General features: G+C 44.1%; 1 protein-coding gene across 14 annotated transcripts in view; it reads right to left on the minus strand.

Moving 5' to 3' along the window:
- The window catches only part of LOC147011933 (trinucleotide repeat-containing gene 6C protein-like), a 356,840-nt gene that overhangs the window by 138,401 nt on the left and 205,716 nt on the right, over positions 1-12,723 (minus strand). For 2 of the 14 annotated variants that reach the window (XM_085857656.1, XM_085857652.1), the window contains exons 1-2: positions 11,411-11,676; positions 5,766-5,890 (exon numbers count right to left, since the gene is read on the minus strand). The exons of 9 other annotated variants lie outside the window; for them this stretch is intronic. Coding sequence is in view for 2 of the 5 variants with exons in the window: in XM_085857651.1 (XP_085713777.1) it covers positions 11,411-11,415 (5 nt within the window). In the remaining 3 variants the exon portion in view is untranslated. Of the gene's footprint in view, positions 1-5,765; positions 5,891-11,410; positions 11,684-12,723 lie in introns of those variants that run through there. 3 more of the 14 variants (XM_085857651.1, XM_085857648.1, XM_085857653.1) reach the window with 2 other exon arrangements.

Consider the following 12,723-nt stretch of genomic DNA (forward strand, 5'->3'; position numbering starts at 1 on the left):
AAAGTAACCGGCCCAGAGGGCCTTCACTTTGGACTCCTCTGTCAAGAGCCCACCATCCTCCACTTTAACTGCAGTACACCGACGGATGGGCTTGGAGGAACGTAATGTGTTAATTCCCCTGTAAGCAGGATGAGAATCACTTGACCACAGGTGATGCTCTACCCCATTGGTCCCCAACATGCGGCCCGCGGAGCCCTATACTGCGGCCCGCGAGGACTTTCCAATCAAAACACATTTCCATGTAGCAATTTTAAAGGGGTTTACACAATGCCACTGTCGGCCACTGCCGGCCGGCGCCGAGACCTGAAAAGCCTTACACAATGCCGTTGCCGGCCACTGCCGCTTACCGCCGGGAGGAATCAAATCAATTTGCATCAATAAAATGCATCAATAAAATGCATCAATTATTTTCTGGCTCCCAACATCCTTGGGAGTAGTGAATGCGGCCTGTGGGATCAAAAGGTTGGGGACCACTGCTCTACCCCCTCACAGATTTCTTGCACATCGGCCTCCTTGTCCACCCTCAGAGCAAGTAGTTTTATGCCTGAACTCCCTGAACAGCTCAGCTCTTTCTTAAAGCCTGGCCCTGCAACTCTGGTCAATGGTATCTCGTGTCCCTTGAGAGACAAAATTCTTCTCCGCCCTTCGGTGCGTTTGAATACATCCACTGGCAAAATTAATGATGGTGGTCCTGAAGGCACTTCACAACTCTTCAGTATTCCCCAAAGCACCCAGAACCCCAAAATCTCCACTCAGCCTGTTCACAAACTCCTCAGCTCCCCTCTCATCCTTGAGCTTGCCAACATTCAGCCGAGGTGAGGATAGTACCATTCTCCCAGATTTAAACTGTAACTTCAGAGTTTCTACCACAATCCTCTGTTCGGTATTGAAGAACTGAGCACTCCAGTAGACCCTGCAGTCCTGGGTCATCCTCCAGCGACCATCAATGAGTACATGGTCAATCTCCTTTGCCACAGCACCAGCGATGGAATACCAAGTCCAGCGATGAGCCTGTGGGTGCTGAAACCATGAACCCGCCACCCTAAGTCCATGACGTCTTGTAAAGTCAAGGAACTTCGTGCAATTCTGCTTACACAGTTCCAGATGCATTGTGAAGTCTCACACAACACAATGCCACACATTTTCATTTTGCACCTATTAACCTATTAGATTTCACCTATTACCTCTTTTTCACCTGTTATATTTAACCTATTAATGATGGAAATTGGTTTTCATTGGTCTGAGTGTGATCTGAAATAGACATTTACCACCACCAATTGGATCCTGCCAAGCGTAAAGATAATCTTGTGTCACATACTATCCATCCTTACCACTGAAAAAAGGAGCCGATTGCTTGATATCAGTCAAACACAATTATTTTGTTTAAAAATTAATTAGAAACCATTTTCTTCATCCAATTACGATTTCATTGGGTTTATCTTATAGCGAAAGTATATTATTTCTATAAAGGCCCAGTCACACCTTGACGTTTTAGCCAGCTTATGCCGATTTTTGCAAAAATTTGTGTAAAACGCTGGTACACGTCGAATACGTTATGGGTACGTTTTGTATATGTTAAGACCACGCTGAAAAACACTGCCATAAGTGGTAGTACGCTGGCTTTAAACGTTGAACTTTTGGGGTTTCCTCAAATTTTTTCATGCTTGAAATTTTACGACGTATGCCGGCGTATGACTCACGTTCCGCTACGCTGGCCATAAGTTGTAGGCACGTTATGCGATCGTTGACACACGTTGAAACACGTTACTTGTAAGTTACTCATAAGTCAAAACACGTGGAGGTAATGTTTAGCGTACCCGAAACTTATTTCTAACCTATGAGTAACGTTTTGTAAGCACGCTACACGAACGTTGTTCACACTTTGCAACACGTTACTTGAAACTACTACTACTACTACTACTACTACTACTACTACTACTACTACTACTACTACTACTAACAAAGGCATCACTAAATTCTCTCAAACTACTACTACTACTACTACTAATAACATCGACATCATTAAATTCTCTCGAACTACTACTACTACTACTACTACTACCACCAACATCGACATGACTAAATTCTCTCGAAGTACTACTACTGCTAATGCTACTACTACTACCATCGATATCACTAAATTCTCTCGAACTACTACTACTACTACTAATAACATCGACATCACTAAATTCTCTCGAACTACTACTAATACTACTACTGCCACGGCCAGTGACATTGACATCTACTCAACATGGAGTCAGGAACACTGACGGGTTCCTCTTGTGAAGCCCATTCGTATATACCAATTCCCGGAAACGCTGCCAATACGCCATTATACGGTAGCTGTAAGTTAGAAACACGTTCAGTAAGTTCTGTGGTCGTCCGGAAGACGTCAATCAAATTCGTCTGCATATGCCAATGTGCGTTTGAGATACGTTACACATAGGTTCAAAGCAAGCTACTCATAGGTTCAAAGCACGCTACTCATAGGTTCAAAGCACGTTACCCGTAGGTTAAAAATTAAGTTCCGGGTATGCTAAACATTACCTCAACGTGTTTAAACGATTGTGGAGCGTGCCGAGAACTTACGCCAGCGTATACGGAACTTGTGAGCCATACGTCGAGTACATCGTAAAATTTTCAGCATGCTTGAAATTTCACGACGTACTTGACGTACCACGTAATATGCCAGCGTACTTCATTGTTTTTCATTGTGCTGCTAACGTATACACAACTTACCCATACCGTATTCGACGTGTCCCAGCGTTTTAGACACATTTTTCATTGGTCGGCATACGCTGGCTAAATCGTCAAGGTGTGACCGCGATGTTGACACTTCCAATTTTCAGGCGGTTATGATTTAAATCGGCGAGCGGCAGGTTTTTAACAGAGAACGCCACGAGTTCGTCGGCGATACGTGCAGCGCACTATGACTAAGTTAAACTATCGTTGGGCATAGGTTGTGAACGAAGACAACGGGCTAAGCATTCGTTGGTATAAGTTATCTTTAACACAATGAAACGTTCTGTGCCCATTACTAATATGTTATGCATACGACCAACACATTATGAATACGACCAAAACTTTAAAAAAAAAAACCTCAAAACTTCAGCGTAAGCCAACGTTTTACATGCGTTTTTATACGTTGCTATTCCTGGCTAAAACGTCAAGGTGTGACTGCGCCTTAATATATATATATATATATACATACATATATATATATATATACATATATATATATATATACATACATATATATATACATATATATATATATACATATATATATATATATATATATATACATACATATATATATATATATACATATATATATATATATACATATATATATATACATATATATATATATACATATATATATATACATACATACACACACACATACTTTCTCTATAGCGAAAGAGTATATTTTCTTGTCAAAGTGAAACAATGTCCATTTGAATTTATAAACAATGCTCACACTGCTAAACAAGAGCTATATGTTACCTGTGAATCGGACAAACTAGAAAAAATATGTGATAAACGAAAATGAGGATTCCACATCTGGCTGCACCCACACATGATAACCATGATCATCTGTCCAAGGCGTCACTGTCTTTGTCACCAAGACAGACAAGTACAAGGAAACTTATATCTGGCTTACGGGATTATTTGCACTGGAAATTAGCTGCAAAAGGTGTCTAAACACATGGTGGGGTGATCACTGGTAATATTTGTTAAGCGATTTAGGAACCCACTTTCCCCTCCAACCATTAAGAGGTTACATATGACCAAATGATAACTGTTCCACATTTGATAAGTGGATATCAAACCAACAATCCCCACAGCTCCCATTAAGAGCTCACACATGACCAAGCGTTCGCTGGTAACATTATAAGTGGTTAGCAAAGCTTTCCTTCCCTCCACCTAATTAGGAGGTACGAAATAGCTAAGCAATTACTGGTTGTATTTGATAAGTGGTTAGCGAAGCGATCCTCACCACCCCCTGCATCCACATGAGGTTAAATGTGGTCAAGTGATAACTTGTAACATTTGTAAGATGGTTAGTGAGCTCACCCTCCCCATTCCCACCCAATCGGTAGCAAGAGGTTACCCATGGCCAGGAGGTCACTGGTATCATTTAGTGTTTAGTGATCCCACTGTTCTGTCCCTCCACCCATCATAAGGAAGTTATATGAGTGAATAAATAACACCATCATTGCTTGGCAGTATTCCGAATCCAATACAGTGGGCAGTTTTGCTGTCACCTTGTGTGAGCGAGGGGTTTGGCAACCTTTTGTAGATATTTACAAAAAAGAAATTTCCATGACAAAAGCATTCAAAACTTCAACACTTGTGAGATCGACGGTACTAAACTCATCAACAGTGCACACATCATGAAAACACATTCCGCACAATAATTTCTGTTTAACGGGCAGGCAGACGCTCCATTGAAGTGAACACCATTATAGGTGAACAGGTGTGGCATTTCTGAAGTCGTCTTCCAGGCTCAAGCTAAATAGAGCTGAAACTACTCTGGTACAAATACATTTGTCATCTACACTGACATTACCAGTCAGCAAGAGGAGAAAGAAAACGTTCACCACATGTTGCAAATATTTTTACACACTGGATATTTCAAGAGCTTTTCAAAACACTTGCACATCAGGAGGGCAGCTGATCATTCTAATCTTTTTTGTTTTCTTTACAGATTATGGGATAAATATCAAGTCTTTATTTCTAAAGGAGGATTATATTTTATTTAAAAACTGCATCACTTTGGAACCATTCAAATTGCAGCATAGAATAAAAGAGTTGTTTGAAAACCAAAATAGGTCAAAGTGTCCCTTAGAACCATTTGCAATGCATGTATACACAAGATCATTCTGGTTGAACAATAACTTTCTAGTTACGACTCTCTTTATTCACCATTCACGTCAACAAATATAATCACATCAAACACTGAGGCACGTATTTAATTACTGCATGCATCTCGAAGTCTGTGTCTGTCTGAGTCAATGTACAAGTCTGTGTCTGTCCGCGGCAACATCTGAGCGTGTGTGTGTGTGTGTGTGATTCTGTGTTTCTGTGTGTGTGATTCTGTGTTTCTGTGTGTGTGATTCTGTGTATGTGTTTATATGTGTGTGTGTGTGTGTGTGTGTGTGTGTGTGTTTATGTGTGTGTGCGTGTGTTTATGTTTATGTGTGTGTGTGTGTTTATATGTGTGTGTGCGTGTGTTTATATGTGTGTACTTGTTTTTATGTGTTTATATGTGTGTTTGTTGATATGTGTGTTTTTCTGTGTGTGTGAGTTTGTGTGTGTGTGTTTCTGTGTGCGCGTGTGTGTGCGTGTGTGTGTGTTTCTGTGTATGTGATTGTGTGTGTGTTTCTGTGTATGTGATTGTGTGTGTGTGGGATTCTGTGTTTCTGTATGTGTGTGATTGTGTGTGTTCCTAAGAACGGAGGTCAATACTTTGAGACCTGGCAGGTCAATACTTTGAGACCTTGCAGGTCTCCGTTCCATCTCCTGAAACGCACACACGTTTGGAGATAACAACCAACAACAACTTGCACGCACACACGTCTATGTGTTTCTAGGTGTGTGTGTGTGTGTGTGTGTGTGTGTGTGTGTGTGTGTGTGTGTGTGTGTGTGTGTGTGTGTGTGTGTGTGTGTGTGTGTGTGTCCGTCCAGTTGTGCACCACTGGATTAGGCTCCTGGGAGCCCAGAGGATGTGTCAATGGCTTGAGCGAACACTGACGCACCTTAAACCCCAGCGCAGGCATGGTGGGAAAAGCCCTGTGTTGTGGAGATGATGATGACAGGCCCAAGAAGCTGGAGGCCATTAGTCAAAGATCTGCACATAGGTGGTTCGGGTATGATAGTCGTGCTGTGCAAAAATAAAAATAAAAATCACTGGCATATCACTCTTGCAATTTGGAGCATTCGAACTCTGACTGATATCTGTATAGACAATAAACCCGAAAGAAGAACAGCAGCTATTGAGCGGGAACTTCTGGATCGGGAGAAACATCGATGATAGAAGAGAGCATGGAGTGGGTTTTGCCATTCAAATCAAGATGATTGGCAAACCTAAAGCACACCCTATCACCATCTCAGAAAGACCGATGAGCCAAAGACTCCAAATTGATAAAGAAAGACATGCTACTCTGAAGAGAGATAATATGCCTACCATGACAAACAGAGGCAAAAGAGCCCACTCTATTCTAATTTGCTACATACTGTTGAAACTAGTTCACACTTTAACAAGCTCCTTATGATGGGAGACTTTAATGCCAAGGTTGGAACAGACCAAGACCTGGGGGCGTATTTTGGATGCTTTTGGTAAAGGCAAGTTCAACTCAAATGCCGACAGATTACTTGAACTTTGCAATGAAAAGTGCCTGGCTACCACTAACATTTTTTTTTTTTAGTATGCCTGATAAATGGTACTTTTCTTGGAAATATCAAAAAATAAAAAAGTACCACCTACTTTGACTATGATATTCCAAGAAGAACTGATATTAACGAAGTGCTCTCAAATCGAGCCATGCGAGGGGCACATTACTCAACTGATGACTTCCTCATTCACAGCGTGTATTTGTAAACTGAAGATCACACCGGTAAAACAAAACGGGGACGGAAAACTGAAGAAACTCAATGTGCACAAACTAGAAATGTCGACATCTAACTTAAGCTCGAAAATGAGAGTGCAGAGCTGGTGGGCAAAATTGCGTTTGAAGATGATGTTGACCATCGGTGGAAGCAGCTCAATGACTCCATGAAACTCCCGTTAAAGTTCTTGGTAAAATCAAACGACAAAACACTGATCCGTTTGACGACGGCTCAAAATCATGCAGCTCTGAGATGCAAGACGGATAGCAAATAATGCCAAATAATGCCGTCGAAAGCTGGAACGAAAGATCGACCCAGCAAGAAGCATCGATGGGTCGAGCCAACTCTACAGTGTAAAGTGAGAAACATGAAGGAGTGGTGAGACAATAAGGTTGATGAGCTTCAACGTCTTCTTGATATGAACACGACAGGAATTTCATGAAGAGCTAAAAATAACATCCCTAAATATGCCTCCATCAAGAATACTGATGTTCTCAAACTTTCACATCCAAAGATGACTATCAACTGTTGGAAGGAATACTTTAAAGATCTATTAAATCGCCAATCAACTTCAAGTGTTGATGCACCTCAAAGCTTTGTACTGCCAATTCAAGAGGAGCAAGGAAATGTACAAACTATGGCAGAAATGTCAAGTGCACTATTGGGACTCAAAAAATGGGAAGGCTCCAGGATTGGATTGCATTCCATCAGAAATTCACAAAACACAGGGGCATCGCTCTCAAGAGGAAATCACAAAGATATAATTATTTAAGCATTGTTGGGAGCTGGAAAAAAAAATTCCACAAGAATTTCAAGATGCCATTATTATCACCGTCTTCCATAATGAGATGCCATAATAAGTATATTAGAGGGACAGCGCAGGTAGGACGGTTTGGAGACAAAGTGAGAGAGGCGAGATTGAGATGGTTTGGACATGTGCACAGGAGGGAAGCGGAGTATATCGGGAGAAGGATGTTGAGATGGAGCCGCCAGGCAGGAGGAGAAGAGGAAGGCCAAAGAAGAGGTTCATGGATACGGTGAGGGTGGACATGCGGGTGGTTGGAGCGAAATGGAGACGGTTGATCCGCTGTGGCGACCCCTAACGGGAGTTAGCCAAAAGCAGAAGAAGATGATTATTATCACCGTCTTCAAAAAGGAGGGTGGAAATCATCGGGGTATCTTTCTTGTCGATAGCTGGGAAAGCTTTGGCAAAAATTATCCTGAAATGCCAAAAAATCATTACAAATAACATTCTTTCAGAAAGCCAACTTGGTTGGGTTCGGTGAAAATTCTTTCAGAAAGAAAAGAACCAATAGATCAACTATTGGTACATGAGCATTACATGCAGTCCCAAAGGTGGACGGAGGTTATGTTTTCACCCATGTCTGACTGAAGCACGATATCTCACAAAGTTATGGATAGATTCGGACATGGTGGACGGGTTAGGTGCGTGCCAAGGCCAAATTAATTCGATTTTGGTGAAGATCAAGATAAGAGAACTTTTTACGTGATTCTTCACCATTTAGTGATGGGGACAAAAATGATATATAGCACGACATCTCAAAAAGTTATGGATGAATTATGACAAAACTTGGTGGATGATTTTGGGTAGGTGACAATCCATCCATCCATCGGGACCATACTCTGTGCAGAGCGTTGGTGCTGCCCAAGCAGTCTCCTTGGCTATTGGACACAATCCTGGACGGGTCGCGACTCCGGCACAGTATACCAGCAAACTGGCACTCATTTTGCCTACCTCGGAAGGATGACAGGCAGAGTCAACCCCACCCGGTATTAATTCAACAGCCAAGTGGGGTTTGAACTCAGGATCCCAGGACCCCAAGCCCACCACCCTAACCATAAAGCCAACACCAGGCATATAGGTGACAAGAACAAGCAGATTCGATTTTGGTTCAGGTGCGAATGCAGATGTGGCCTATCAATGGGAAACAAAATGAAAACTGTTCAGCATGGTGAAGGTATGCGCTCGACTGAGCGCCTTCTTGTTTACACTGCGCCAACTACAAGAAAAAGGGCTCAAACATCAAAATCTCGACACTGTCTGTCGATTTTATAAAAGCATCCAATTCAGTCGATCCAGAAATCTTCGTGGATGCTCCTAGGCTCTGTGGATGATCTCGAAAGGTGGTGAAGATGATGAGGTTTCCAAGACAGCATAAAAGCATTTGTCTCTATTGGTGGTGAGAGAAGAGATATCTTTTGATGTAAATCATGGGATAAAACAGGGGTGCGGCTTACCTCAAGTGCTATTTACAATAATCCTCAGTGCGGTAACTCAGATCAGTAAATCATGATGGGTCAAATGGTTATTTCCATGATGACGTGCACAGGTGGTCTTTTTCACCTTACAACACTGAGGGCAAACACAAAAGTGCGTGTAGTTTGTATAAAGGAACTCCTTTTTGCCAACGATGGTGCCCTTATTTGCCTTCAAGTTGGATGACGTGCAAAGAACTCTCAACTTCTTCAATAAATACGCATCACCACCACAAAGTTCGTCCCTCCCATCAACATAAGCTAAACAGAGAGCTGTTGTCCTTACGACACTGCTCAATTGTGCTGAGACATAGACTTTACAGACAAGGTAGGTCAATCGACTCAATGAGCATACAAGCAAGACACTTGAGGAGAATCTTTAACATCAAGTGGCAGGATAAAGTCTCCAAAGTTGAAGTCCTAAAGCATGCCAACATGCCCAGTGTTGCAAAGCACTTCTCATTTCTTCACAGCTCCACTGGGCATGAGGCCATGTTGTCAGATTGTATGGCAATGGATGCCCTAAAATAGCCATGTTTGGCGAAGTTACAGAAGGTACTTGGCATGTAGTGGGACAAAAACTGCCTTCTTAAAGGATTTTTTTGAAATGCCTTCTTAAAACAGATATCAGCATTGATACTTGGGAAGAGCTTTCTCAAGAGTGGTCAATGTGGAAAAGCAATGTGAAAGTGGGAATGAAAACTGTGGACGGAAATAGGGAAGTACAATGCATCACAAAGAGGGACAAACGACATCACACTCATCCTGGCTGCGGCTTTCATTACTGCAGTCAGAGCTGAACTTTCCGGGCATCAGAATGTTTCCCATTACTGCTCAATGAGCTTGATGCACAGCTGATGGTGATGGTGATAGTGTGTGTGTTTCTGTGTATGCCTGTCTGTATATGTGTGTGCATGTGTGAGTGCGTCAATGTGTCAGTGTCTGTAGGTGTATGTGTGTGTGTGTGTGTATGTATATATGTATGTATGTGTGCGTGTCGATGTATGAGCGAGTGTGTCTTCGTGAGTGACCTGATTCGTCATTATCTTTTTCGTAAAAAAATCCACTGTACTGTTTCTTCGATATTTATATGTTTCCTATATATTATTTTATTCTTGTGCATTGACTGCCTGGACGCAAATGAGGTTGTGGATCCGTCACCATGAAGGTTGTGGATCCGCCGTGTGGAGAGGTTCTGGGTTGAAAGGATCGAAACCTCGATGAAGAAAGGTGACCAACTGAAGATCCATGTGGTCAGGAAAGTGTGCGTGTGTGTGTGTGTGTGTGTGTGTGTGTGTGTGTGTGTGTGTGTGTGTGTGTGTGTGTGTGTGTGTGTGTTTTAATTTATTTTTGTGTGTGTGGGTGTTTGTTTTAGTGTGTGTGATAGAATTGTTAGGAACAGTTGTGTGTGAAAAAACGAGGTGTGTGTGTGGTGTGTGCGTGGTGTGTGCGTGGTGTGTGCGTGGTGTGTTGTGATTGCGCCTACTTCTGAGTGAGTCTGGATGTCTTTCGGCTTTGATGTCTGTGTGTCTGTTCTTTGGTATGTGCGTCTGTTTGTCTAACGCACACGCATCCGTCCATGTCGATCCATCTGTCTGTCTGTCTATCTGGCAGGGTGCATCCTTCCCTCTGTCCATAGGGCCGGCGCATGCGCGCATCAGTCCGTCAGTCCGTCCCCTGTATGAGGGGCGGCGTGCGTGCGTCCACCCATCCCCTATCCACATGCCGGCATGCGCGTGCCTGTCCGTCCGTCACCCCAGTCCGGAGGCTGGCGCGCACGTCCGTCCACCCGTCCGGAGGCCAGCACGCGTGTCCCCCCCCCCAGAGGTCGGCACTCGTGTCCATCCCCCCCTCCGGAGGCCAGCACGCGTGTCCCCCCCCCCCCCGAGGTCGGCACACGTGTCCGTCACCCCCTCCGGAGGCCAGCACGCGTGTCCCCCCCAGAGGTCGGCACGCGTGTCCATCACCCCCTCCGGAGGCCAGCACGCGTGTCCCCCCCCAGAGGTCGGCACGCGTGTCCATCCCCCCTCCGGAGGCCAGCACGCGTGTCCCCCCCCCAGAGGTCGGCACGCGTGTCCATCCCCCTCCGGAGGCCAGCACGCGTGTCCCCCCCCAGAGGTCGGCACGCGTGTCCATCCCCCTCCGAGGCCAGCACGCGTGTCCCCCCCAGAGGTCGGCACGCGTGTCCATCCCCTCCGGAGGCCAGCACGCGTGTCCCCCCGCCCCCCGAGGTCGGCACGCGTGTCCGTCCCTCTGTCCATTCGTCGGTGCGAGCAGACGTCCGTTTGTCGGCTGGTTCACGCGTCAGTTTGTCCGTCGTTGTACGTTCGTATCTGTGTCGCTCACATTGCATCCCTCTCGTCCCCGGAGCATTTCTCTCCTGCTTCCCAATTGTGCATTTGTCGATCGTACAATTCAGTGCAGCCATTAGTTTCCCCATTTCCCTCCTCCCACATCATCACCACCACAATTATCCTCCTCGTCTTCCTCCCTCCGAGAACGAAAGCCGCAAACCCACCTCATCAAGGTAAAGTGCAAAGTTCTGCAGCAGCGACGACGCCGAGCTTTCGAAATAACAGCGCACGAAAAAGGTCATCAGAAGTGATCCAGAACGCGCAGATTGCCCAATATCACAGCATTTAAACTAAACCCGTGCATTTAAACTAAGTGAAAAAGAACCCTGTAACGAAAAACCTTCGCCAAATCTCCCCTCTCGCTCAGGAGATAGCGTCTGCAACGGCCGCCATTTTGTCATATTATCCGTCGTTGCGCCGGACAACGTATGACGTCATGACGTAGCGCTGCAGTCCGTGAAGCGAACGTGCAAAATTTCATTCTGATTCTCACCAGGTCGTGTGCAGTCTTCGATTGTCGGCGATAATGGGGTTGTCTGCGCGCGTCTCTGTCGTCGATCTTTGACGAAAAAAGAAAACATTTTTACATATTTTGCTTGTAATGTGTTGTTTTGTCGAGGCAGTCGAGCTTCCTTCTTGGGACGACGGTGCAGTAATTGGTCTATATTTTGATTTCGACTCCATCGTCACCTTTTACTTTGGTTTGGTTGGTTTTCATGTAAACAAGTTCCAATTGCATTGCATTTGATATAATAATAATAATAATATTGTATTAATCATTTTAGTGAGGTATATTATTAAATAAATATATATATGACTCGTATTAAATAATGGAGGTATTTGGATATAAATAAATAAATCATATTTATAAAATACGTTATAAATAAGCATTAAATAATTTGTTGGTAGTTGCAAGGATACGCAGTGCAGAATGTTAAAATCAGTTATTAATGTGACAGTTCGATATTTGAAGAACAGGTTGAGTCAATGGTTAGATGGAGGTGCTTTGTAATGGACATGTCTGTCTACCAGGTAAAGTGTTTATCGCTTAATATATTATAATACGAGCAAACACCACCCGTCGCTTCGCTGACGAGAACACTGAGGGTGGGGGGGTGGAAGGAGAGTGAGGAGATAGATGGGGAAAGTGAGGAGATAGAGGGGGAAAGACGGAGGAGGGAGGAGGAAAGAGAGAAGAGAGAGGAGGGAGGAGGAAAGAGAGAGGAGGGGTGGAAGGAGAATGAGGAGATAGAGGGGGAAAGAGTGAGGAGATAGAGGGGAGAAGAGAGAGGAGGGAGGAGGAAAGAGAGAGAGGAGGGAGGGGGAGCGAGGAAAGGGGGGAGGGGAGGGAATGCAGTGAAAGGTGAGAGGAAGGCAGACGTGTGGTGGAGCGTCAATTACGATTCATACTGTCTCATCAAAATGATTCTGCACAGAATAACAGTGAAGATGGAAACAAAATAATGTCTAAAATCCA

Source organism: Eptatretus burgeri, chromosome 15, assembly GCF_056783735.1.
Source record: "Eptatretus burgeri isolate ZD-2024b chromosome 15, Ebu_testis_v1, whole genome shotgun sequence".
Classification (NCBI taxonomy): domain Eukaryota; kingdom Metazoa; phylum Chordata; class Myxini; order Myxiniformes; family Myxinidae; genus Eptatretus; species Eptatretus burgeri.